Source organism: Acomys russatus, chromosome 6, assembly GCF_903995435.1.
Source record: "Acomys russatus chromosome 6, mAcoRus1.1, whole genome shotgun sequence".
Taxonomy (NCBI): Eukaryota; Metazoa; Chordata; class Mammalia; order Rodentia; family Muridae; genus Acomys; species Acomys russatus.
In genome coordinates this window covers 70,805,883-70,833,770 of record NC_067142.1, presented here as the reverse complement: position 1 = coordinate 70,833,770, position 27,888 = coordinate 70,805,883, and the positions used below count along the sequence as shown (strand labels likewise).

Below are 27,888 nucleotides of genomic sequence, written 5' to 3'. Positions count from 1 at the left end.
GATAGATTTATTCTTCTATTTAGCTTTCTATGAAAATATAAAAAGCCAAGCAAAAGAAAGTCACAGAGTTAATATACAAAATGTATTCCATCTTAAAAAACAGCACTGATAATAGTGAATCTCTTGATAAGAGTCTCCTGAGGCAGCGGCCTGCACCTAGTGGAATATTGCTCTCTGAGCATGCACACACTCAGGCTTGTTAAAGATCTCATCTTCCGTCTCTGGAGTGAGTTGGATGTTGTCTTTGACTGGAGACAAGGGCTTCTTACTAGAAGCAAGCTTTTCAGAATCTCTGCAAAAACAGAACAAAACAAATTTGACTTCAGGTACTGACTATAAGGGAAGCAATAACCTAAGTAGAAAAAACAGGGCCACTCAAGCCCAGTACAGTGTATTTGTATAGAGCATATCAAGGTTTTATTCTGAGTGCTTCCAACTATTGAACTTTCCTTCTTTGTGTCTTTATATCTATGTCTTTCTATTTATATATAGAGAGATGGGGAGAATTTATATGTGTGTGTGTGTGTGTATATATATATATATATATATATATATATATATATATATATATATATATATATATGGAATATCTGTAGACAGGGTCTCACTGTGTAGTCCTGGAAGACCTGGAACTAGCTATGTAGACCAGGTGAGCCTCGAACTCAGATTCTCCTGCTGTGCCTCCAAAGTGCTGGATTAGGTGTGCATTTTAATAGTGTCCTTCAAGTTGGGCTAAGGATGAACACAAACAGAGCAAGGCTAGCAGCTGAGCTGCAATTTTCTTAACCAAATTCCTTCTGGTGGACTCTTGCTCTACACCCATTAAAAATTCTATTATGACAATAGCACAGTAACATTTTGTCTCCTCTCAACAAAAACTAAACACCACTAATTAATTTTTTTCAGTCGATCTTTAAGAATGCTATTGTAACTTTGATCTCTTCTAACGCCAGCTCTGTATGTTCTATGCACCCTGGAGATTTGAGTCCCTTTCAGGAACTTTGTAAGATCAGGTTATTTTCGTAATATTGGGACTTCATTTACCTTTCCTACTGTGCTGATATTTGTACCAATAAATGCAAAAGCAGAATTCAGTAAAAGCTGTCTGCACTCAGCCAGGAGTTTCCATCCATTCTGACCACCTCCACCCCGGGCAGCTACAAGAAGGTAACAGCCACAGAAGCATACCCAATCTCATCAGAGACAGAGGCGGAAGGAGTTCTGTGAGTTGAAGCTCGTATACACAGTGAGTTCCAGGGCAGCCGGAGCTACACAGTGAGAGTCTGTCCCCAGAGCAGACAAATAAGGAAAGCCATTTAAGCGGGGTGTGCGTTGCATGCTGTCCACCCCACCTTTGGATGGCAAAGGCAGCCTCGCAATCACATGCAAAACCAACTGGTACAGTTTTGACATGCAGGTGGCGCCTGTGCCATGAGGTATGTGGAAGTCAGCTTCCTCTGGGAGCTGATTCTTTCCTCCTACCATACGGCCCTGGGATCAAACTCAGATCAGCAGGCTTGGAGGGGAGCATCTTTGATGAGCTATCCCAATGGCTCTCCTAAATTTCTTCATTTTTTTTTTTTTTGTTTGTTTTTGTTTTTGTTTTTTTGAGACAGGGTTTCTCTGTGTATCCTTGGCTGTCCTGGAACTCACTATGTAGACCAGGCTGGCCCAACTCAGAGATCTGCCTGCCTCTGCCTCCTAAGTGCTGGGATTAAAGGCATGTGCTACCACTGGCCAGTTTCTCTTTTTAACTAATTAATTGGCTAACTAATTATTTTGAAGGAAAAGGTTTATTTTATTTTTAAGTATGTGTATGTGTCTATGCACGTTGAGTGCAGCGGTGCAGAGGCTCCAAAGGATGTAGTACTTCCCCTAAAGCTGTGGTGACTTAGAGGACATTGTGAGTTGGCCGACAAGAATACTGGGGAGCTGGGAACTGAACTTGGGCCTTTTGAAAGAGCAGCAAGTGCTCTTTTCTTTTCATTCTTTTTTTTTTTTTTCTTTTTCGAGACAGTTTTAGACCAGGCAGGCCTCAAACTCAGAGATCTCCCTGCCTCTGCCTCCTCTGGTGCTGGGAGTACAGGTGTGCTGTCACCACACCTGGTGGCAGCAAGTGATCTTATGGTAGCCATCTCTTCAACCTTCGTCAGATTTTCAGTGTATGTAGTAAGCATTGCCTGTAACAAATGGAGTTGTCCTATAGGCACCCTTTAACTGCAGCACTTCCTTGGGTTAGGGCTCAGTGTCAGCCAGAGAAATACCAGTTTATAGTGAAGTGTCTTGTCCTTGTCAATAAACCAAATGTCCTACAGTAGAGCTGGTAAGAGTGGGAGGATTTGACACCTGCTGCTCAATTCATGTTGTGAGAGTCTCTCCCACAGGAAGCTTACTTAGCAGTTGCCAAGCTCTGCCTTCTAGAACCAGCCACGTTCCTGAAACGTTACTGGGCCCCAAACTTTTAACTGTCTCAGTTAACCACGTAGGAACACAAGTTAATACAATGCAGACCCCCTCCCTCTCAGCTCCTGCCGAACCCCTTCTCATCCTAGTCCTGAGAAGAAAAGGAACTTCCGGTCTGGAAATGCAGCTCCGAGCTGGACTGGGAGCTGAAGGTGAGAAAGAGAGGCTTAATCTACGAAAGCAGAGACGGGGGTGGGTGGGTGGGTGGGTGGAGGGTGGCGGGGCTACAAAAGTCAGTGCTCTGTCCTGCTTCAGAAAAGGAAACTGGGAACTCACTTCTTAAAGCCGAAGTTTTTCCAGAGCTCGCTGATCTTTATCTGCAGCCCCGGCTTGTTCTCAGCATCATGGTGTTTTCTTTTCAGGATGCTTCCCAGCTTCTTGCTCAGGCCACTGACCCTGGCAGGCACCAGGGGCTTGATCTTAGTGGTAGAGAGAGAGTCCGTAGAACTAGATCTACACAGACCAGGAATCTGAAGATAAATTAGAGTTTCGTTACTGTTATTTTGCTTGCTAGAGATGGGAACCTGGGTCTTCCCAATCGCCAGTTTTAGCCCTGTGCTTCATCTAAAAGAAGTGCCTTTAATTCCTAGAAACAGTTATTATTTTGTTTTCCCTGATCCCACTTAACGATACATTTTAGAGACTCTTGCACTTTAACCTGAAACTGAATTATACTTGAGTAAGTTTGTCTGTTCTACCACTGTGGGAAGGTAGCACAATCGATTTACATCTCTTGATATTTTTGTTTCCACTCAAGGGCTGATATTTGTTTGTGAGAGGATCTCTGTACATAGTGCTGGCTGCCCTAGAATTCAGTAAGCTCCTCCTGCCTCTACCTCTCGTGTTCTGGGACTAAAGGCCTGTGCCAGCATACCCAGCCTTTAAGGGCTGACTTCTGTCCTGTACACAGTAACACTGTTTCTCAGGACAGAGAGGGAGGTGTGTGGACACATCTTTATAACCAGATTGATCTGGCAGAGCGTAGATACAAGGCAGAGGCAGGTGGATCGATGTGAGTTCGAGGCCAGCCTGGTCTACAAAGTGAGCCCAGGACAACCAAGACTACGCAGAGAAACCCTGTGTCAGAAAAAAAAAAAGAAAAGAAAAGAAAGAAAAAAAAAAGAAAAAGAAAAAACAAGTCAGAAGTTAACACACAGAACCCCACAGCTCCGTCTGGGTCCACAGCGTGTAGGGTTTTGGCAATGACAGCAAGGCATTCTCACCCGAGGGACAGCCCATCACTCCATGGACTTCACTCTCATAGGCTAATTCACAGAGCAGCATAAATGCTGTCTCAAGAGGTTTGAAAGCAAGCATTAAAAAAAAAAAAGAACACAAGCCAGGCAGTGGCAGCCAATGCATTTAATCCCAGCACTCAGCAGTGAGTCCAGGACAGCAAGAGAGAAACCCTGTCTCAAAAAACAAAACAAACAAAATATTCAGAACACAGGTATTTTAATTTCCAATTTCTCATTTGTTTCACAATAACTACACACGGCTTCTGAAATTTAAAAAAAAAATCTAAACGTTCTACCTTGTTCCTTACAAGCATGTCTTTCTTTGAAGAGAGAGGTAACTGCTGCTTGGAGTTCTGATCTTCTTGGTTATCAAGTGACTTATCGTTACAGTCCGATTCCTAGATCCCCAGATGAAAACAAAAGTTTAATCTGAGTTTTTATGACAACTCAAACAATACTCAACATGTGAAATGGGAAACTCAGGTAAATAACATAATTTCACAAAAAGACATAAGAACATGGGAAAGAACAAAAGACAATGAACTAAAATGGGAATATTTGTCAATTTCATGGAAGAAAGTACTAAAACATAGCTGTAGAAATATTCTATAAAATATACATTATGATTTTGAAAGCTTTTTATCTGTCACTTGAGGGGCCTATAAAATGCTGATGCTTAGCCCTAAATGGGATCTCTTCCTCATCCCCCAAAGCCTGCCAAGGGTCAGGGGAAACCACAGAGGAGAAGGCAGAACGTGCTGTGAAATGCTGTTTGGACATGGTGTGGCTACTGCACACATGAACTCATAGCTGTGCAAAACCAAGGCAGCTAAAATTCCCAGAGAGCTGTTTGAAATGATCTTCAGACCTGACCCCTCCCTCTACTGAGGAGCTGTTGGCAGGTGACAGTTTCAGGGGGAGGGAGGCATTCTGTGTGGTTCTGACTACTAGCAGGTTTCCATGCACCAACGCATGGCTCTCAACTATGCACACGTGGATGTCCCACACCTGTGCACATGTGAGTTATCTCCACACCTATGCACATGTGAGATGTCCCCACACCTATGCACAGATGCATGTCTCCACACCTTTGCACTTATGGGATGTCCCCATTTGTATATCTGATCATATTCCATTGTGTGTACAAAATTCTCAAAGAGAAAATTAAAACAAACACGCTGGTGCAAAAGCCACTGGACTCTCCGGCTGTGAGGGGACCCACTCTCCCTGGCAACAGCTCCAAGACACTGAGTACAGAAAGCTGAACCAGCAGTCCCACTGTCTTTTAGCTGTGTTGTAAAAAGGCCTACACTAGAAAGAAAAAATGCCTCCTCCCTCAAGATGGGCCCCAGTCTGAGGTGCTGTGTCAAATGCTCACTTCACTTCAGCAGTGAGTGTGAGGACTCCCTCCGCCTCTGCTCCTGGCACAAGACTCTCCATACACAGTGAAACTTCCCTCAGGGTTTACTCCCATACATCAAGTAGGAAGGAAGGTCAGAACGTGGAGCCTGTACTTGGCGTTTCTCTACTGTATTTCTCTTGGGAGTCTATACTGTATTGTGCACTAACACGAGACAAGACTGCCTGTGCCTTCAGATTCACCTTTCTCTGCTGTAGCAAACAGTAGTGCTGTAAGTGGTGAGTCAGCTGAAATCTTTTTTCCTTTTTCTTTTTTCTTTTGGAGACAAGGTCTCCTGCTCTGTAGCTCTAAATGGTCAGGTATTCAGTATACAGACCGAGCTGGCTTCAAACTTACAGCCACCTTCTCGCCCCGCTTCCTAATTTCTGAGACGACGGTTATACAGTGTCACACCCAAATTAAATGATTTATTTTCCAGACAGGGTCTTGGTGTGTAGCCAAGATTGTGGCCAAATTTGCAACCCTCAAAATTTGAGGTTCTAGAGCTGCGCCATGCCAGTTGGCTAAACAGTTCCTTACAATAGGACCATGAGTGAGAGTCTGAGATTACTTTGACTCTCCTTCGTGAATGGCTGCTTTTTAACAATGAAATCCCCCCAAAGGCTCTGACACTGCTGAAACACTTTAGAAGTATACAACGAAAACTGATATTCAAAACAGAGGCTCAACACTTGTGTGGACTGGGAACATTTGTAAGTCAAAGAAACACCATGCCTAAGCATATGAATTCAGTTTTTTGAGCATTAACCATCTCTCCATGTGTGGTGGCAAGAGGCTATTCAGTGAATAAATCACTTAGTTTTATTTTTGTGAGGAAACAAAGTTATTATTTCTTTCTTTCTTTTTAAGTTTTGTGAGACAGGGTCTCAAATCCATGATCCTCCTGTGTCTGCCTCCCAAGTGCTGGGATTAAAGGCGTGCACCACCACTGCCCAGCATTGGTCCCTATCGTAACACAAGCTCCGGCTAGAAGATTTTTATCCCAGAAGACAGAGAGGCTCTCAGCAGGAGCAGCCCATAGCTTGTGAGCTGATGAGGACCTGTTACTCAGCTGAAAGCTCACAAAGTAAGTGAAACGGAAAAGCATGTGCTGAAGGAAGGAAAATAAGCTCCCCCTCCACACAGGACTCAGCAGGCTTGCAATGCCCTCCAAACAGCCATGCTTCTATGGACAATGGTCTGGCACCTGCCCTGGTCACTCAACTGGCGCAAAGGGGCAACACTGCATGTAATGAGGGTTCACATTAAATGAAACAAAGACTCCAAGGTCACAGGACAGTGTTCGACATGGAGCGATGAAGACAGAGAAAGAGAAATGGAGTTGGTGAGATGCAAGGTAGGGCAGCCCAAGTCCAATCCCTGTGGTAGAGTGATAGCTCTGACTTCATGGGTTAACCTCTGATCCCGTCTCATATACCAGGGCACATGCCAGACACATACATATATGCATGCTTGTAAGATAAATAAACCTAGTTAAAAAACAAAAACAAAACAAGATAAAGGGAAATAAAGGGCAGAAGTCTGGATGGCAGCCAATAGCAGTCCTGGCAAGTTCCTAAAACACTAAACAACGACAAATGGGACAGACTCAGAATCCAAACATGTAAACCGATTTCAGTTATCTTCAAGTAGAAACGCTTTAGTCCCACATTTTAATGGCTATTTTTTTCTTTCTTTCTTTTGTTTTGTTTTGGTTTTTCAAGACAGAGTTTCTCTGTGTAGCCCTGGCTGTCCTGGAACTCACTCTGTAGAACAGGCTGGCCTCGAACTCAGAGATCTGCCTGCCTCTGCCTCCGTAGTGCTGGGATTACAGGTATGGGCCACTGTGCCTGGCTGGCTAATTTTTTGATTGAATACAATAAGATTTTGAGTATTTTCAGGTTAGCTTCATGACTAGGCTGGTGATGTATTTTCTCAGCTTTATGGATTAACTACTATTAAATATTAATTAATGCCATTAAATATTCAGTATTGTCAGGCATCAAAGTTTTGCCAAATATTACTGTGAGTTGAATTGTTCTTACAACTTGGTGAAGATGAGACAGTATTAGCAACTCTGAGTTGACAAACTTAAGAGAAAGCCTAAAGCCATGACATCATTTTAGAATGTCACTTATTTATAAGCAACATCCAATTAAGGTTTTGATGTCAGTCAAATCAAAGACAGAAATAAAAAGACATCAAAGTCCGAATGTTCTACATATGTAAAAGGATTAAATGCTTTTAGAATCGCAAACAAAAAAAAAAAAAAAAATGCTATTTTGTCTTATAAAGAAAGTTTTCTAGAAATAAAAAAGAATAAGGGAAATTGCTTCTGAAGTGCTGAGATGCAACACACAGGAAAACATTAACACAGCCATTTCTTTATATCTGTGAAATGCAACCAGAATTAAATTTTATATTAATAGCACATTTATAGAAGCTTAGAAGAAGCTTGCAACAAGTCAAATAGTCCCAGTCAGTGGAGCGCACAGGCATCCAGGAAGTGCTAGTCTAGGTGTCCAGGTGTAGAAAACATGAATAGAGAGAGGCCCTTTGAGTGAGTAAAATGCTATCTTTCTACACAGGAGGATTATTTTAATGAATTTTAAAATTTTTATGTCTACTGGTGTTTTGCCTGTATGTATGTCTGGAGTTTTAGACAGTTATGAACTACCATGTGAGTGCTGGGAATTGAACCCAGGACCTCTGGAAGAGCAGTTAGTGCTCTTAAACGCTGAGCCATATCTCCAACCCTGAACACAGGCGGATTCTGAATAAAAATTGTGGGGGAAAAACAAACAAACAAACAAACAAAACAGTTCATTTCTATAATGTTGGCAAAATTCCCTCCCTGTCTGATCAACACTCCAGTTTTCCCTGCGTTTGTGTCTGAAAACAGACATCAGAGACAGACTCACCTCTGAATCCAAATCCTCTATGGAAGGCTGGGAAAGGGCCGAGAAATTTAAACTGCGTGGTGAGTCTATGCTTTCCTGAGACCATGAGGGCCAGTCTGCTTCATGCAAAGGCTGAGTCTGATCACCTGGCACCTCACTCTTTGGATGACACGTGTCAGTCACGACACAGCTCTCGGGAAGACAGGTTGGGGGCTCGCTCTTCCTTCGGAACTGCTGCAATGCAGAGCTGGCGGAGGGACTTGGAGTTCTTGAAAAATCACTGAGAGTTCCAGACCAACTGAAACAACTTCTTAGTGTCGTCAGAGTGGACGGGCACACGGTCCCCATGAATTCGCTGGTCTCACAAGACTGAGTCTTGTCATCAGGAGACACAGAGGCATTGCCTGGAAGCTGAGAACTTAGACTTTGTGTCCCACTTGTGCCAGCTGGGGCTGGCTTCTGGCCTTCCGTGTCTGGGCAGTCTGGTGCCCCAGGGCTGGTGGTGGCTTTGTCTGTGACAACAGCTTCATTTGGAGACTGACTGCTTCCTTTTTTTAGTACAAAGTCATCCAAATCTGGAGAACTGCAAAAAAATCTAACAAGAAACAGAAAGAATGGATTATTTCAAGTATTTTGGGGTCTACTCACAAATCTAGATTCATGTATTGACTCTCACACAAAAGCACAAAGACCTCAAGTTTTAACTGAGGTTTTTTAGTACAAAGTCATCCAAATCTGGAGAACTGCAAAAAAATCTAACAAGAAACAGAAAGAATGGATTATTTCAAGTATTTTGGGGCCTACTCACAAATCTAGATTCATGTATCGACTCTCACACAAAAGCACAAAGACCTCAAGTTTTAACTGAGGTTTAAATTCTACTTTTTTTGCTTTGTTTTGCTTTTTTTTTTTTTTTTTTGTTTTTCGAGACAGGGTTTCTCTGTGTAGCCTTGGCCATCCTGGACTCACTCTGTAGACCAGGCTGGCCTCGAACTCACAGCAATCCGCCTGCCTCTGCCTCCCAAGTGCTGGGATTAAAGGCATGCACCACCATGCCTGGCTCTGTTTTGCTTTTTTGAGAGAGTCTCTCTGCACAGTACTGGCTTTCCTGGAACTCAGTATGGTCTCAAATTCAGAGCTCTTCTTGCCTGTGTCTCCCAAGTGCTAGGATTAAAAATGTGTGCCATTATGCCCCATGAGGGTTACGTTATAAAAACATATACATTTTTAGAAAGTTATTTACATAGTGACACACAGAGCCCAGGATTCTTTAATGCCTGTATTTGAAAGACAGTGACAGTGGTCTCAGTGAGTTTCAGACAAGCCTCATCTACATAATTCTAAGCCAGCTAGAAAACAAGAGAACCAACCCAAATCCCATCTCAATTCACAGCCGCTCTTTCCCAATTAGTCTATGGTGTTATTCTGCATATTTCTAGATCTTAAAAATATTTATAGGAAAAATGTTAACATTAATAAAGGTAATTAAGATAAGACAGATCAGCACCTCAAGATACTATAAAAGGAGAAACAAAGGAAGAGAGAACCCTAAAAGAACAGAACTCCAGCCACAGAGTGGAGCTGCAGGAGCTGCAGTCCTTTGTACTTGGATTCTGCATGGGCAGATCACAGCAATGCAGTCTGGTCTGAACTAAGGTGAGATGACTCATGTGGACTAGAATCACCTAGGAAGGAAGGGAGGCTCTGGACGTGCTAGTGAGAATCTTTCAGATTGGGCTGAGGTAGATGAAGACTCGCCCTATGTGAGGGTCACACTATTTTATGGCTAGAGTTCTGAACTGAACACAAGAGAGACGGGGAGCTGGGCAACAGCGTTTACTGGCCTCCTCCTCCTGACTGTCGGTGCAATGTGACCAGCTGCCTCCTGTTCCAGGCATTTTTTCACAGACATGATGTACTCTTGAAATGTGACCTAAAACAAACCTTTCCTTCCATAAGATACTCTGTGAGGCATTTTTGTCACAGCAACAGTAAAAGTAACTGATAAAATCGATGTGCAACAGGCTTCCACAAACGATGTACCCAGCTTACATACCTGCTTCTGGTCCCTGGAACTACAACTGCGCTACGTTCTTCATTCTTCCTCTGTAAAAATGTTGCGAATTTATTCCTTGTCCTGGATGGGGTGTGCCTATCTGTCTTGTGAGCAGTCCCACCATCTGGGTTGGGTGCAGGCATTTCAGAAGAGTTAGACCATGTGCCATCCCTGCAGCTAGTTTGCTTGGCCTTCTTTGTGAAGGAAGAATACTGACTCAACAGGTCATCTTCGGACAGCGTTTCTAAACAAAACCAGAAGCAGGAGTAAACAGCCGGTGTCTTCCCTCACTGGCTCTTTGCCCTGGTTTTCAGCCCGGATCCCGCTTCCCACTTGTCCTAAAGACGAAGCATGCTTTCTTCCTGTACACGCTGGGCAACGGTTCTACATGGAGCCATATATTTAATCCTATTTTATTTTTTGAAAGCTATGCCTCCTTGTAAAAGGAAGGATTAAGAATAACTGAAAATCCATTAGCTTAGCTGTGTTTTACCATTTTCCAAATTGGTTATCATTTAATGATGTCAAATATCTGTATGGTTTTATATGAGATTACCCTGTCAAAAGATTTCAAAAGGCCGTAACAGATTCTGAATGACCTGAAGGGCAGCTATCCTGTATTAAAGGCGTGGGATTTCATCTTAATAATGACTCAATTGGCTGGGAATAGTGATGCACGCCTTTAATCCCAGCACTCAGGAAGTGGACAGGCGGATCACTGTGAGTTCAAGGCCAGCCTGGTCTACAAAGGGAGTCCAGGACAGCCAAGGCTATATGAGAAACTCAGCCTTGAAAAACAAAACAAAACAAAACAAACAAACAAACAAAAAGATGAAATCCCAGAGCCTTTTCTTTCTTTCTTTTCCAAGACAGGGTTCCTCTGTGCAGCTCTAGCTGTCCTGGAACTCTAGACCTGCCTCCCGAGTGCTGGGACTAAAGGTAAGTGCCACCACTGCTGAGCTGCACAGCCTCTTTTTAAAAGAAGGTGACACGTGAATCCTAAAATTTACAAAAACCAGGAAGACCTTCAGACAGCCAAAGATAGCTTTTAACAAGCAGAACCAACTCCAGGGATTAACCCTGGATGGACTTGAGTGCCAAGTGGTGTGTGTTGCCAAGGTCGGGGTGGACAGGAGGAACAGAGTGAGTGCCCACCCAGGATGCACTGCACAGTAAGGGATTTCCAACAGCTGAAAGGCAGCTACATGAAAAAAGGGAAACCCGTAGGTCAATAGCACTGCCAACCACACTGCGAGGAGCCTGGAGTCTTACTGTCCACCCTCTATATTATCTCCAAACAGAAGAGGCACAAGTGCAAAACTAACAGCATAAATCAAGGAAACTGCAGTGACCTGGGCTTGGAAAAGATTTCTTCAATCTGACCAAAAAATACTAGCATTTGGAGAAAATGAAATACCTACCATTCCTTGGTCTCTTCACCACGGCACACTTCCTGGGAAGATTTAACCCTTTACTGCTAACCACTTGTTTAAGGCCCACAGGACTTGGATTTTTCTTCAGTTGAGGAGCATGGGAAACAGCATTCACCTCAGGTCTAGGACAGTAATTCCTGTGCCAAATGCTACTGGCAACAGGTGACTTCTGATGTGCCTTGTCATTCCAGCTGTGACTTCGTGTGTGGGCCGGCTAGAGAAGAGCAAAGAAGGTTACCTGAGCAGGAGAAATGGCCGTTTCTCTGTACCTGCTTATAGTAATGTTCAATTACTGTTCAAGAGAAAGCCCTCTGAGCCTGGCCTGTTACCCCAGCTACACGGGAGGCTGAGGCAGGAGGACTGAGAAGTCAAAGGCTGCCTGGCCTACACAGTGAGTTCAGACCCAATCTGGGTGACTTCGCGAACACTAAATTTTTTTTTTTTACTTTGAATCTAAAAGGGCTCAGTGGTAGAGTGCTTGCCTAGCATGTGTGAGGCCTGGTGGGAGAGTGCAGAAGAAAGAGAGAGGGGGAGGGAGGGAGGGAGGGATGGAGGGAGAGGTTCTGATGACGTCTGGGCTCTAAATAAAATGTCTTGCTTTCCTCCACCAATCTTATCCTTCTCCATTAAACAACGTGTCTATGTTCCTAGGCCTGTCTCCTAAGCTACCCACAGGCTCATTTCTAGGAAAGAAACCATGAGTTCCCAAGCCTGAATAAAAATTTGTTGAGTTCAAACCAAAACAATCTAGGTTGAAAAGTACTGGTTTGTATCAGACTCACTTGGTACCACACTGAGAAAGAGACATAATTTGCTGTGTAACTGATTTCCCTATGAAAAAGAGCTGGGATAGATTTGGCCTTCTGAACCATGGCTATCTTAGCAGCTCAGAACCTATAGAGCCAGTGCAACCATTTGTGGGCTTGAGACAAACCTTTAGCGGCACCCATGGAGAAATTACAGAACTGCTAATCCAAATGTGTAAACACAGCACAGCCAGCACTTTCCAGACTCCTGTTTCAGTAATGACTCCCCCAACAGCAAACTAACGCAGGCTTTGTGCACAAATGGCATCACACTGTAACCACGTACGGGGCTCTCAAAGAACAAAAGAAATTACAGCAACAAAAAAGAAACATGAACTGAAGAGGCGGTAGAAACTATCAGGACACAGCATGCTCAAGAGTGCGTACAATAAAGACAGTAGTGCAAAGTTCAGACACACATGGTGGGCGCGCCCATTAAGTATCTGCTAATTTATGAATAAGCCTAAAACAGCTTGTACTGGAGGGTCATGTTTGGGGTTTTCAGTAATGCCAGGTACCAGAGTCTGAATCATACATCGGTCTTAAAATTACCATGTAGCCACTCTGTAGTATTAAAAACCTAACTATGACACCTCCTCTGTAACAGCTAATTTCTTTAGAATCAAGTTAATCATATCTTTTTAGAGTGGCTGGCTAGATGTGGTGGCGCAATCTTTAACCCCAGCATTCAGGAGGCAGAGGCTGGCAGATCTCTGAATTCTGGTCTCCAGAGTGAGTTTCAGGACAGCTAGGACTTCACAGTGTGACTCTGTCTTAAAACAAAACAAACAAAAAGACAAGAGCTCACTATATAGCCCAGGCTAACCTTGAACTTGAGGCAACTTTCTTGTCTCATGGCCCCAAGTTTGGGATTACAGACCCTACCACACCAGGTCAGGTTGTTTTCCATGCACACTCTGCATAGCACAGAATACAGAAATATTTCGCAGCTGCTTAGCAAAGAAAGACATGCCTCAAAGTCCTTGAAACAAACTAGAATGTGCTTTTATGTAACATCTGTTCAGTGTTACCGTGGTGTCTGGACTGTAGTCATCAATCTGCTCGAAAGTATTTATATCTCTATTTCCAAGGGCTATTTGAAGAGCCAGAGAATCATCAACATACCTAGTTGGTAAGGTTAAGGGAAAATGTCCTTATCAGCGCAAGCAACCAAATCCCGCTATACTAAGATATGAAAACGCTCGCTATTGACACGAGAGTCTTCAAGGCCTATGACGCACATACCTGCTCACTGTTCACATCAGCATCCCTGAGACAACAGGCAAGGCTGCTGGCCTGTGTCCCTTGGGCTTCTTGAAGGGAAGCCCAAGTCATTCCTCCCTTCCAGAGAGCTATGAGGAGAGTTCTGGCCACTACCTAAGGAATTCAGAATTCTGCAGCTGCCTGAGTACTGGTGACCAGTGGCCACGGAAGGGGCACCCTGCCCTGGTGTACCGGAGACCCTCCTGAGGAATCAAGCTTGCCTCAGTGGCTCTCAGCTGACACTTCTGATGTGCTTGCTCAGAGCGTCTGACCCGCAGCCAGTTCTCTCAATAGCACTGGAGCAACCGCTCACTACACAGATGAGCCTCAGGTTTAAGCTCAGATACCTAACTTTCACTAGCATGATTTTTTTTTAAAGACAAGTAAAATATGACAATCTGTACCATGAAAAATAAAACCAATTTCCAAGTTTTTCTGTCCTTTTTACTAATGTCTCATTAAAAAATAGTACACTACTACCAATAGTGTTAAGAGAAAAGTGAAAATTTCAACCACATGGCTTAGAAAGGATACCGCCCAGCATAAGTCAGTGTTTCAGGATTGACGTCATCTCTGTAGGCATTCAGAGGGACCAGCTTCCTTTGGATGGGGTCGAACACGAGCTGGTAGAGGAAAGTATTGTTGGCTCGAATAAATCCTGTGACGTAATCCTCTGGCACCGTTATGTTCATCTTGAGATAATGTCCAATTTTCTTGATAACCTAACAGTGGATATAAAAATAGTTCATGTAAAAGCCGGGTGTGGTGGCGCATGCCTTTAATCCCAGCACTCGGGAGGCAGAGGCAGGCGGATCGCTGTGAGTTCGAGGCCAGCTTGGTCTACAAAGTGAGTCCAGGATGGCCAAGGCTACACAGAGAAACCCTGTCTTGAAAAACCAAAAAAAAAAAAAAAAAAAAAAAAAAAAAGTTCATGTAAAGCTAAAGACAGGGAGTGGAAAGAGTTTATTGATCCCACACCTGACACTGGACAGTGAGAGGCAAAAATCAACTAAGTTTATCTACACTAAAAAAACTTTTTAAACAGAAAACATGGCCACACAACATCACTCAAAATTCTATGGTCTCGTAAGCACTTCTGGACGAGCACTGTTCATCCAAAATGCCAAATATCCAGCCCGTGTCTAGTGTACACTTCTAGAAATAGTTTCTTAAAGTCCTTTCAACCCAGAAACAAACAAACAAACAAACAATAAATCTGAGAACTAAAGAGTTCAAGGCTATCCTCAGCTACATAGCAAGTTCAAGGGCAGGCTGGTATTCACAAAACCTTGTCTCAAAAAAAAAAAAAATAATAATAATAATTTTAAGCAGGGGATTGAGATGGCACAGGAAAGGATAAGAGTGTTGGCTTTATGATTTCTGTTAACATATTAAGAGCTTTTGGGTAGTTTAAATGAGTATTCAAATTTTTGTTTAAATTTCTGATTCACTATATTGATAGCTATAATACATGTAAACAAAAATTCCTACCGCACAAACCTTCTCAGAACATGAAGATCATTAGACTAGAAAGCCTGAGAGCCACTCCCAGGCACCAGGACGCGGGAGCATTCTCATGTGTAGTCACCCTGCTCTTTTCTTAAGGCCCACGGGCTATAGACATAGTACTTAAAGCCCATTTTGAACTTGTTCTTTTACTGCTGCTTCATAAAGCGAAGGTCTCTCCTACCTTCACGATATCCGGGTTGTTGGCCAGTCTCAGGACTTTGCAGGCCTTCGCCAAGCCAATCCCACGCAGGGAGGCGAGGTAGTCACAGCCTGACAGGATGCACATGTACCGGAACTTCTCCTCCGTGAACACATCCCCAAGTTGCTTGCACATTCCCAGCCGTGCCTGATCCACTTCCAGCCCGTTTCCAAACTGATCCATTTTTAAAATCACCTTCACAGAAGAGAGATGGTCAATACCTGGAAAGCCCACTTTATCACCATCCCCTAAGTCATCACAAAAACTCCACGGCGTCGTTCTTGCCCTGCACTGTAACACCGAATGCAAGGATTTCTTCTAACCTTCCTTATGCTCCAAAGTGGCCAACCTTTTTATCATTGGTATTGGGGCACTATGTGCTTATTGCAGGAAATAGGGATATGTGGAAAATCTCAAAAACCTGAACTTGTCCACACCCCATCTCTTGGTCACCCAGTGCTTATCTTCTGATAAGCATCCTGCAAGCAATGTGTGAGGGTGCATATACACATCAGACCTGTTATCAAAATAACTTCACCTGTGGCTGTATATCTTAATTCCCCGCTTAATAGATCATTATAAAGTTTACCATTAAATTCATTTATACATTATTTCTAAATCCTGAGTAATATCCCAATCACGGATAAGTCAGTTTATCAAAACTAATTTTAAAAATGTAAGGCAAGTTTAATTAATATTAAAAAGGAAAACTAGTGGGGCCTGGCAGCACAGGAAGGAAGGAGAGCTCAGGTTCAAGGTCTGCCAGGCTCTACTGCGTGAGTCCAAGTCCAGGCTGGGCAGCTTAGCAAGGCCCAGGCACAGAGCGCAGAGCAGAAAGGCTATAACTCAGTGGTGAGGAGTGCTTGCTGGCAGTCACAGGTTCCAGTCAGGACCCCATACACAGTCGCCCAAAGGACAAGCTAAACACTAGAGGAGCCTCAGGCTGGATGTAGTTTACCGGCAGACACTTGCCTAGCATGCATAGAACCCCAGGTCTGATCACCAGCACCCAAAAAAGCAAACTAAACCAAAACCCAAGGGACAAAAAAGAGCCCTTTAACCTGAAGGCGTGCAGAACCTAAATCATCAACTAGCAAAACCAAAAGAACACTATAAAGACGACATAGATCACAGACATTAAATGACACAGACAGGTACTCCAGGCAAAGAAGTCTTGAGCTCCTTGCCACCCACGACTCTCCCCCAAAAAGCACCATGCGCAGTAACTGCAGTTCAATACCTTCTTACAGCCAAAGGCGAGGAGGTCAGAGTCCTCCGTGATGACGGCTTGCACGACACCAGCTTTGTTAAGGTAGGCCAATTGAGCATCGGCTTCATATGGAGCCACGAGGCAGTCCACTCCCAGGGCCCGAGCAGCCTGTGAGAGACCACAGTGAACAACAGCCTGGCACCAGAACAGCACTGAACAGCATTACCAGTCTCCACTTGAGCGCTAACAGTGCCCTCCTAAAACCACGCCCTTCCAAGTAGAATCTTTCACTTTTAGTTGTAATATATTTGACCCTGATCTCAGAAGTACTGTCTTGTTTTAATCATCTTACAGGCTTGGGTGACACACAATTCTCAAGACCTCAGTCCCAATCCTAGAACTCATGAAAACACAGAGTGCAATAGAGCCTGTGTATACCCTGGCACTACTACAATAGATGAGAAAGGAGAATTCGTGGAAGCTAGCTGGATAAACATGGATAAACACTGACAAGTTACAGAGACCCTGCCTCAGACAAGAAGAGAAAGGGAGGACTGACAGGCAACACTGTCCTCTGACCTCCCCACACAATCTGTGCATGCCTGCATATGTGCGCACACACATCTAAAATATCATTTGTAAATGTGAAAAGAAGTCCCGCTATACATTTGGTGGTATGATGTGTCTGTAGGCTACAACCATGATTCCGAATTACAAAAACTCTACTATAAGAACAGGTGTATTCTGAAAGTATACAAGACACTCGTTTGGACCTGTCCAAGCACTCCTCCCAGTCAGGAGGCACGCCTGTCTAACACGGTACTGATAGAGTCAGGACCCCCATGGCTGCCTTTCTCCTTTCTCTCTTGCCCACCAAGTGTCCCTGTGGCACCAGTCAAGGTTTCTCCTCTGCTATACATGGGAGCACGTGTTTTCTGTACCCCTCACTCTCTCCTATATCCCCCCCCCCCCACCTTCTTGATTTCCAACCCAAGCCATCGTCAACAGTCAAAAGAAACGTCCATGTGATAAAGGACGATGGGATAAGCCCGGGGTACATATTTTAGCTCAGAGCCAGGCAGCAGGACACCATGACACAAGGACTGACCCTGCCTGGAGCCTAACTTTAAGAAACAGTTCCACTACAAGCCTAGAATGAAAACGGGGTCTGGGACTAAGATCCAGGTTGCAGGGGGAGGTGGGCCACTAAGAAGCTTCTAAGCCGGGCAGATTACAGGGGTTCTGCAGAGCGCTCAGTGGAACGGGAGTTAATGGCTGAACAGATCCGACCACAGTGGTGTAAGAAGCAAGCCCGTGTGAATAGTCCTTTACACTTCTACGCACAATAGCCCGATGCAGTGCGTGCACGTACGGAAGCTCCTCTCCTTCCATCTCATTAACAAACAGCTTAAGGCAAGCTCCACCTCGAGCGAGCTTAGCCATTTGTTCTTGCGGCTTTGCTGGTTCTAACTAACTCACTTTTATGACTTTGTGGGCCATGGCGTGTGTAATGTTGACAGAGCGAGTGAAGCACTCCCGGGCTTCTGACACTTTCCCCTCTCGAAGAAGCTGCTTCCCTTTCAGAAGGTTGCTTTGTCTTCTCCTGAAAGGGAAAAACATGACTAAGAAATACTTATAGCCAGACTCAAGAAACAATAATAAACCTGCAATTGTAGTCATTTTACTAGAATGAAAGAGTTCATTTGCAACTGCACTTCAGATCTGCACTATTAGCCCAGACTAGAGCATATGAGCCTACTTACTTGTTTGTTTGTTTGTTTATTTATTTACATGTTGGCCAGATAAGAATTAATGAGGTCATTGATTGATTGATTGATTGATTGATTGATTGAAGACTGGGTCTCATATAGCTCAGGCTAACATCACACTCACTAAGTAGAAGATGAGTTAGAGCCGCCGGCCCTTCTGCCTCTACCTCCCAAGTACTGGGATTTCAGGCAGCATTACCACTCCAGCTGAGTGAGTGATTACTAATGGGGGCAAAATGTGCAATACAGCTGACAAGACTTTTCCACAGCAACGTTTCATGTCAGAAGATAATTACTTTTAAAAGTGATTAACAGTGCAACACAAACAGCATTTAAGGAAGTCTGTTCATGTACTATGCTATACACAAAATTAAGATTTTAGAAATTTGTTATCCCAGGGACCTACAGCATCTGGCCTTAGCACAGTTCAGCCAGATGTTCAGTACGGAGTCAACTTACTCTCTTCGAGATCGCTCTACTTCCTTTTTAGAAGGTAAAGTGCATCCATCAAATATAAGAATAGGCTTGACCCCGTAGGCCAGCAGCATGTTAACTAACTTCATACAAAATCCTACATACCTGTGGGATGGAAAAAGAGAACACATTTGCGCACTTTGAATCTCTTACATTAGTATTTTGCTTTATTTAGTACCAGATGAAACACAACCACGAAGAGAATCTTGAGTTTTGATACTGAAGTTTCCAAAGGAAGTGACGAGTTACATGAGTTCAAATCCCGCTGTGGATACTTAGGGAACACGTGGTAGCCAGGAAGTCATTTGACTCTTAGGCCTTTCACCACTGCAGATGAAAAGGCTTTGATGCCCTACGGTTCTCACATTTTATTGTTGTTCCAAATAACTTTTATTTTCCATTAAACAAAAAATTGGTTTGAAACATGTCAAATCCATTGAAAAGTTTTAAGAATACAACACTTGACTTCTCCCACAATGCCTTATCATTCCCAAGAGATCTGACAGAATAATCTACAGTGAGCCCCACATGGAATTCCCCCGGCAGTGCCAATCATGTCTCTCAAGACCAGTGATATCCTGGTTAATGTTGGACAACATGGTGCTTGCGGTGTCCAATTGTCACAACTTTCCACACAGCAACATGTGAGCTCCACCAACTTGCAGCCAGATTACGGGGAAAGAGAGGCTGGATGCCAAGCTCCCGGGGGAAGATGGCAGCAAACTGTGCCGTTACTGCCCCCACATCCAGGATCTAACAGCACTTAGGCTGCTGACTTTTCAAATCAAATGTAGCTTCTCTGTGACCACAACTGCACAAGTGGGCACAACTCAATTAAACACCAAAGAGCGGAGAAGAGCGAACAGGAACTGTCAATTCTTAGAGCAAGTTTGTCTTTCTACCTTGAAAGCATCCCATCGGGTACCACCCACTCATTTTACTTCTGCATTAGCATGAGTTGATGTCCATCTTTCTAAAGCCCATAAATGCTTATCATTTGCTTATCCCCAAATCCCAAAGTGATGACCGTTGCTGGCTAATACTGCTGTCCCAGTAAGGAAGAATAGGTAAAGCAATTAATTATACCAAGGCTAGTTTCTAAGTTGTCAGGAGAAAATTTAAATCCATAGCAGCTACTACGCATTTGAGTTAAAAAAAAAAAAAAAAAAAAAAAAATATATATATATATATATATATATATATATATATATACACACACACACACATACACATACATATATCCATCCCAAAGTGGAAACTAAGTTTTCTTAGTTAAGGAACTACTTAAAGAAAGGCAGCTTTGGTTTGAATGAAGACGGCCCTCAGGGCTCATATATTTGAATGCTTGGTTCCCAGTTGGTAGAATTATTTGGGAAGGATTAGGAGGTGTGGCCTTGTTGGAAGAGGTGTGTCACTGGGAGCAGGCTCTGGGGATGTAAAAACCCACAGCACCCCATTCTGTTAGTTCTCCCTAGCCTCATGCTTGTGTTTCTAGACGGAAGCTCTTAGCTACTGCTCCAGCACCATGCCCACCCGCCCGCCGCCATGTTCCTTGCTATGATGATCATAGATTCTAACCCTCTAAAGTAAGTTCCCTTGGTCACAGTGCTTTATTACAGCAATAGAAAATACATCTGCTATAGTGACATAGCCCCATAAGCCAAGCACTTGGGAAGCAGAGGTGACAGCAATCCTGTGCTATAAAGTAAGGTGGAGGCCCACTGGGGCCACACAAAATTCTTGTCTCAAAATGCAAAAACACAAAAATCAAACATGAAAAGTAGTAACCAAAAAATATGTGGGCTTTTCCTTTGGGAAAGCAGAAGTGATATGGCTTTATTTTCATATATTAAAAAGGCACATACATAGGTATGTGCAATAAAAGGGGGAGTTAAAAAGAGCGTGGCTTTATATGTAAATACATGTGACTCTTCTAAGAGGAGGTCAGAGTTCAGACTGGATGGTAACAGGAGCCCCAGTTTTGCACAGACTATATTGTTCCTTCATTTTGCTAACAGAGATTAGCAGTACTGTGGGAAGACATAGCGGATTCTGAAAACATTGCCAAAGTTTATCAAAGGGGAAAAACAAAAGTTTCTCTTGAGGTAAGAATAAGGAAATAATATTTGACTTTTGCCTGTCTGATCCTGCCACTCTGCCTTCTGAGAACAAACGTCAGGTCTGTACAGCAGAAAGAAGTCTGGTAACGCTCTAAATGCAAGCCCCTAATAAATGCTAGTATTTATTGACACAGTGACTGGAAAAAAAAAGATAAAAAAAAGCACCGAGCATCTGGTGGTAGTAATACACATCTTTAATCCCAGCACTCAGAAGACAGAGCTAAGCAGATCTCTGAGTCTGAGGTCAACCTGGTCTACAGAGTGAGTTCCAAGAAAGCCATGGCTACACAGAGAAACCTTGTTCTGGGGGGAGGACGGGGAAGCACTGAGATGCTGGGGATCGCACAGGTCCCCAGCATCGTATGAAACTGGGTGCTGGTGGTGCATCTCAGCTCTTGGTAGCTGGAGGAAGAAGGAACAGAGGTCAAAGGTCAGCCTTGGCTATAAGTTCCAGGCCAATCTGAAATACTCAAAACTAAAAGCACCAAATCATCCTACTTCTTAAAGGAATATACTCCAAACCTACCTATCTGTAGGTTCCCCTTTGGCTAGCTTTTCTGCACAGGCGATAGCTCCTTTGTGAAGCCAACAATAGGTATCCACAGCCACCGCCTGCCCTTTGTACTTCTTCACGTTGACGGGTTCAGAAGCTTCTTTGATGAACTGAAGTAATCCTTGGATCCCCATCGTGCTAAGTTAACTAAAGGATACAAAGGGACAAACAGCAATATTAAAGCAAAACTTATTTACCAAAATGATTTAGAAAAATAAACCCAGCTTGGAGTCTGGCACAGAAACTTGTATTTAACTTCTCCCCAACTAGGTCCATGGCTTAGAGCTTCACCCATTACCAACGCTAACCTGAACAGCACCGGGTGTTGCTTGGTTAGTCTTTCCATACTTGGAATCCTAACATGGTCTCTCATCTCTTAACACAGTCCTAGGCACACGGAAGGCATTAAACTTTGAGTCTCCTTTCACTACCATAGTGTTAAAAGCCTACAAAACTGGGCATGCTATGGCATCATAGTCACCCCTGCATTAAAGGGCCACGCCCAAAGCTGCAGTGTAGAAACTCAAGTTTGGAGAAAGTCAGATATCTCAATGAAAAGCAATCAGTTATGTAAACAGATCTGTATGTTATATGATGGCATCCAACACCATCAAATGCATTACTTAAAAAAAAAAAAAAAATGCTATGGTAACCCAGCCATGGTGGAGTCTAGCGACCATTTCATCAGATCCCCTGAAGGCTGTAACAAAGCAATGTGAAAACATGCTTGCCTTACCCAAAAAAAAAAAAAAAAAAAAAAAAAAAAGGCCTCAATAGATAGAAACACTTGAAAGTCCCACCTGGTACAAGAAATGGTGACTTCATGGTTCATGTCCCCTGCTGTCTGTTAGGGATCTCAGCTAGGGCAACCTCAATAGAGGTAGGGTGACAAAAACCCACCCACAAAACCTTCAACCCAAAATTTGTCTTGCCTACAAGAAGTGTAGGGATAAAGATGCAGCAGAGATTGAGGGAACGGCAAACCAATGACTGGTCCAACTTGAGACCCGCCCCATGGGGGAGAGCCAACCTCTGACACTGTTAGTGATCCTCTGTTATCAGACAGGATCCTAGCATAACTGTCTTCTGAAAGACTTCATCCAGCAGCTGATGGAAACAGATACAGAGAACCCCCAGCCAGACAACAGGCTGAGCTTGGGGAGATTTGTGGAAGAGTGGGAGGAAGGATAGAGGAGCTGGAGAAACCAAGGACACAAGAAGACCTACAGAGTCAGCTAACTTGGGCTTATGGGGGCTCAGAGACTGAACCACTAACCACAGCACATGCATGGGCCAGACATAGACCACCTACACATATGTAGCTGGTGTGCCGTGTGGTCATCATGGTGGTCCCCTAACAATGGAAGTAGGAGCTTCCTTCTGAGTCTGTTGCCTGCCTTTGGATCCCTTCTCCTAGCTGGGATGCCTTGTCAGGCTCCAGTGGGAGAGGGTGTGCTTAGTCCTGCTGTGACCTGAGGTGCTAAGGTGAGCACCCCTGGGGTTCTTAATAGGGGTGTTGGGGATTCTGACTTAGGTTCTCATGCTTGCAAAGAGCAAATGCTCTGACAAGTGTATGATGCATGTGTATCGGAAGTTGAATTGGGGCATGTCGAGGGCAGTTCACCTTGCTTGAGACAGTCTTTTAGTAGTTGTTTGCGCTGCATATGCCAGGGTAGTTTGGCCTTTAGTTGAACTTTCTGGGATTGTCCATTCTTAGCCTCCCTTCTCTCTCTCAGCAGTGGGGGTTTACAGAAGCAGGAACTGGGCCACCAGGCTCAAGATCATATTCTTAAAAATCAAGCCGGGCATTGGTCACCAAGGCCTTTAATCCCAGCACTTCGGAGGCAGATCTCTGTGAGCTCGAGGCCAGCTCGGTTTACAGAGCTAGTTCCAGGACAGCTAAGGCCATACAAAGAAACCATCTCAAAAGCCAATTCCCCGCTCCCTTCCCCCACAAAGACTACAGGATTAGGCCACGCCCAGTAGCTAAGATTTCCCTAGAAAAAGCATGACTTCTGAATTTTAAACACCGGAAAATTTGGACGCAGGTGGGCCTTCAGCCACGATCTGTGTAAAACAACCAGCCCACTACTTTTAAAGACAATGCCTCTAAAATGTGTTTTCGCGCATGCTGATGCGGGGGCAGGGGACGGGGGCGGGTAGCGGAGAACATAATTACATTTAGTGAAACTTCGGTAAGTTTCTTCTAGGCCAAGTAAATCTCGAGTAAGTATTTGCTCTTTAGCACAGGAGTGGCTGAGCGCCATATGGCACATCAACCCCAGGAGATCGCCGGTGGCACCCAAGGTAACAGCAGCAGCAGCTTTACAGTAGTACTGTCTCCCGGGAATGAAGAGACATGGCCCGCAAGCCCATTCCAGGCGCTGTGGTTCCTCAAACCTGCATATGACAGGAAACATACAAAGGAAATTCGTCGCCAGAAGCAGTGGAAGCAAGGACACTTGCCATCCAGCCTCTGCGGAAAACGAGAGACCAGGCGCGCGTCTAATGCGCACACCACGCTCGCATTCTCTTCCCGGAGATCCGAGTCTCCCGCCGAGGGACAGAGGACACGTGGATCTGGGGCGCGAGGAGCCCACTTTCCTCCACACAGCCCTCTCCTCTTGAGACCGCCCGCGTAGGGTTCACTCACCTGGGGCGCAGAACACTAGCAAGCCGCTGCAGCTGCAGGCGCAGCCTTGGACCTTTCAATTTGCGCGGGATCGCAAAGCCCCGCCCAGCGGACATGACGTTCATGCCTGTTCTAAGCCTTAGGCTCCACCTCCTGCTCTCTGTGACCCCGCCTTCCTCTCTTCCGGGTTCTGTGCCCTTCCTCACAAAGTAGGTTCTTCGCCGCCAAAGGCCAATCAATGTCATCGCGAACCCGGAGAAGCTGGAACTCATAGGCGCCGCTTGTCCACAGGGAACCGGCGCCCCGGAAGTTGCGTTCTCACCGGTGCTCCTGGGAGTTGTAGTTCTCACTTGACCAAGCCGTCGTCCACGTACTATTTGTTTGTGCTCTAAAGAACGCCCAACTTGGTGTTAAAATTGTTTTAAGCCTGGAAAAGGAGCCTTTCTTATTAGTTGCTTAGTCCTAGGCCAATCCCACGATCTTTTGTCTCGCTGAAACGTCCTCACCTTTGTGCAAACTGAAGCTGAGTATGCTACAAGGTTTCATGTTGAAATAGCATGATTATAATCTGCTCTTAGCCACTTTATCCAATATCTGGTTTTATCTCTGATACGAGTTCGGAAAATGTTATCTTTATAACTAAACAACAAAATGGACCTTATGGTTCACAGTCATTAAAGACATCTTGCGTTTTGGTGGCTGCACTGGGCCACATTTCCTAATGTTATCAAGGAAAAACAAAAAAAAACCTAGTTTCACATCCTCTTGACTTTTAAAAACTCACTAATTTTAGAATTCACACAGCCAGACTGTGCACAATGTAGTCTCTAGCTGTCTTTGCTGTAGTGGACCCCTTTGACTGGTGCCATCTAAGTGCGCTTAAGAGTCTTCCCTGCCCATATCCTTTGGAGAAAACTTTTCTCTCTCTTGCCCTCCAGGTAAAGGTAACCATTTGCGATCTTCCCTGCTTTCTGAGATCACCTTTAATACCCTAACAATTAAGTGACGAATTAATTATTCCTGGGGAAAGGAACTCAAAAGACTCACATTGAGATTTTCTGTGGTGTTACTTTTCTTTAGACTTCAGAATCCCAGACATCCATTAATATATAAACATTAATTAACCCAGGTGACCATCCCATAAGTCCATCCAACAAGTTCCTAGATAGGAATTGTGTAGGAAGCTGGTCTTGGTTGGGGAGCTGCTCCATCTTTGGTTTGCTAGCTTTCCAAGTAAATCTTCGTCTTTGCCCAAACAAATTTCCTGTAAGTCATTGGGCTTTTTGAATGGAGCAATGAATGTGTAGTTACAGTTATAGAAAATTCCCACATCTGGCTAATGTTCCCTTTTCTTTGTAATATTGTGGTAAAACTATATATATAATCATTTGACTTATGTAAATGTAAAAATAATACATATTTTATAACTTACAGAAGCAAAAGGATACTCATTGAATACATTAAGAAAGCTGCATATGTATGTGGGTGAAGAAGGAAAAAAAAGATGGCCCACAGTTTACAACTGGCTGCTTTTCCAGAGTAGCTGCATTCAGTGCCCTGACTCACATGGTGGCTCACAACCTTCTATAACTGTAGTTCCAGGGGGTCTGATGCTGTGTCTGGTCCACCAGGCACCAGACATCCCCAAGGTGTACAGACATACATGCAGGCAACACACACACACACACACACACACACACACACACACACACACACACACACCGAAATGCTGGGGCTGGAGAGATATTTCAGTACTTATGGAGAAGGTGTACTCTTTCTAAAGGTTCTTAGTTTGATTTCAATACCAACACTGGCTGGCTCACAACCATCTGTAAGTCCATAATGAAGGTGTATAAAATAGGACACTAGTGCAAAAAATGCTCAGGATATCACGATAGAAGAGAAGCTTCACATATTTTATTTATATACATTGTAGAGGCAAGCTTATCAAAACAAGCTCATAGTCACACATTAAAAGCAGATAAAATGAGGAGTTAATAGCAGATATTTCTAAGTAGTAGTATGGCTGAAGAATTTTTATTTGTTCTCCATATGTTTGTGTTTTTAAATTAGTTAATTAATTTACTATATATGTGTGTGCTTGCTTCTCCTTCTCTGTGTGTATATGTATGTGTGGGTCTCTGTGTGTATGCGCATGTTTGTGTGTGTGTGTGTGTGTGTGTGTGTGTGTTTCAGTCAGAGAACAGTTGACTGAGTCAGCTCTCGCTTTCCACTACATGGATTCTGGAGACTGAACTCATGTCTTGAAGCCTGGAGGTGGGTATCTTTACCCACTGAGCCATCTTGTCAGCCAATAGAAAATATTTGAGTTTCTACTATAATTAGAAAATGGATGTTAATCTTGAGGTAAATTGCCATTGTGACTTGTGATGAATGAGCAGCAGGAGAAGGAAGGACGTGACATTTGGTCCGAGTGCAATACTGCCTCAGATGACAGAGTAATTGCTAGAAGCATCTTTGTAGATACCATTCTGTAGGAGTCAGAGCTTTACAAAATACACAGGAAGAAAAAAATAAAATAGAAAGGTGGGCAGAGTCACTATTGCCACTGCTGGATGATTCTGAGGAGCTATGATGTACAAGTGAAACAGAAGCAGGATACAGACTGTTCCACCATGAAAGGTCACCCCCAAATAAGGCACTCATGACGAAGACAGCCAGCACCTCTGCAAGCAGGAAGGTGTGTTATAGACTCTATATAGTTTCTACACCAGGGATGATTTCTAAGTAGTCCTGAGGATTTCTAGGAATCTCTGTCCAGCGTTTCACCAGTGCAATTTACAGATACTCCTGGGTACCCAATGTTTAAAGTCATTGTATCATTTGAAGAACTATTGAAGATGGGATTACAAAAACAAAATGTCACAGAGAAAAAGGTATTTCCATGTGTGTTGTGCAAGTGCAGAAGTGATTATATATGTTAGAGATTCCATACTGCCTTATAGGAATTGGGATGTGGAAAATCTAATCTCGTGCCTAACAGACACAAAGCAATGTTTTCTGCTTTACAGAATTGTATCGGCAACCTAGCCAGTGTTACCCTGTAACCGTAGGTACCACAGATGACTGGAGCCTTCCAATCATAGAACCTTCTCGCTTTGGTAGCAGTATATCATTTCCCTTTAGGAAGTTACCCTTCAGCATGTCATCAAGTGATGCTAAGTCTTTCTGCCTCTTTCCCCAAACCTGCATTCTAGTGTAGGACCTGCCATGAGCCACGTTAGGCGGGGAGCATTTGCTTGGGGCCTGTTACTAAAATACTTGGTACAGCCTTTTATTATTATTATTATTATTTTTAATTATTATTCCACTAGGGACAAGAAGTAACTGAAAGGTTGAGACCTGCCATGTAGGGGGTCAGCAAGATGGCTGGGCAGGTGAAGACAATTGCTGCCATGCCCTACAAACTGAGACTGGTTCCTAGAACCCATATGGCAGAACTGACATCGGGGTATCGGCAGGGTTGGGTTTTCCTCTGGCTGTCCTTGAAAGATCTGTTTGGACCTCACTCCTGACTTGCACAGGCAGCGGGCGAGGATATACCTTGGTTGGTGGAGCATTTGCCAAGCTTGCAGGAAGCTCTGTGGGTCCAAATACTGAGCACAGCATAAAACGAGAAGCAGGGTGGTGCATGCCTGCGATCGCAGCACTTAGGGGTTGGAGAAGGAAGGTCAGAAGCTCAAGGTCACTCTGGAGTCCATATTGAGTTTGAGGCCATCCTGGGTTATATTGAGCCCCCATCATAAAAATTAAATAAAGAATAATAGATGAAACCTACAGGCATGTAAATCTAAACATGCACATGTAATCACAAAAGAACAGTGGGAAAACTGGCCCCAGATG

General features: G+C 43.9%; 1 protein-coding gene across 1 annotated transcript; it reads right to left on the bottom strand.

Annotated features, from left to right (window-relative positions):
* Exo1 (exonuclease 1) lies at positions 1 to 24,205 on the bottom strand. The gene is made up of 15 exons (XM_051148277.1): positions 24,046 to 24,205; positions 23,572 to 23,792; positions 21,366 to 21,539; positions 18,705 to 18,824; positions 17,956 to 18,079; positions 16,507 to 16,644; positions 15,249 to 15,461; positions 14,093 to 14,280; positions 13,327 to 13,420; positions 11,478 to 11,703; positions 10,057 to 10,300; positions 8,022 to 8,595; positions 3,998 to 4,099; positions 2,740 to 2,933; positions 1 to 292 (listed from the first exon to the last, which is right to left on the bottom strand). Exons 3-15 carry the CDS (start codon positions 21,524 to 21,526, stop codon positions 157 to 159), a joined length of 2,514 nt encoding a protein of 837 aa, XP_051004234.1. The 5' UTR covers positions 21,527 to 21,539; positions 23,572 to 23,792; positions 24,046 to 24,205; the 3' UTR covers positions 1 to 156.
* Positions 24,206 to 27,888: the final 3,683 nt, after the last annotated feature.

Coding starts and splice junctions, on each gene's coding strand:
- Exo1 (XM_051148277.1), bottom strand. CDS start 21,526: ATGGGGATCCAAGGATTACTTCAGTTCATCAAAGAAGCTTCTGAACCC. Junction 18,825..21,365: donor AAAGGGGAACCTACAGATAG/GTAGGTTTGGAG, acceptor TCCATCCCACAG/GTATGTAGGATTTTGTATGA. Junction 11,704..13,326: donor ACTACAGTCCAGACACCACG/GTAACACTGAAC, acceptor GCTCTTCTCTAG/CCGGCCCACACACGAAGTCA.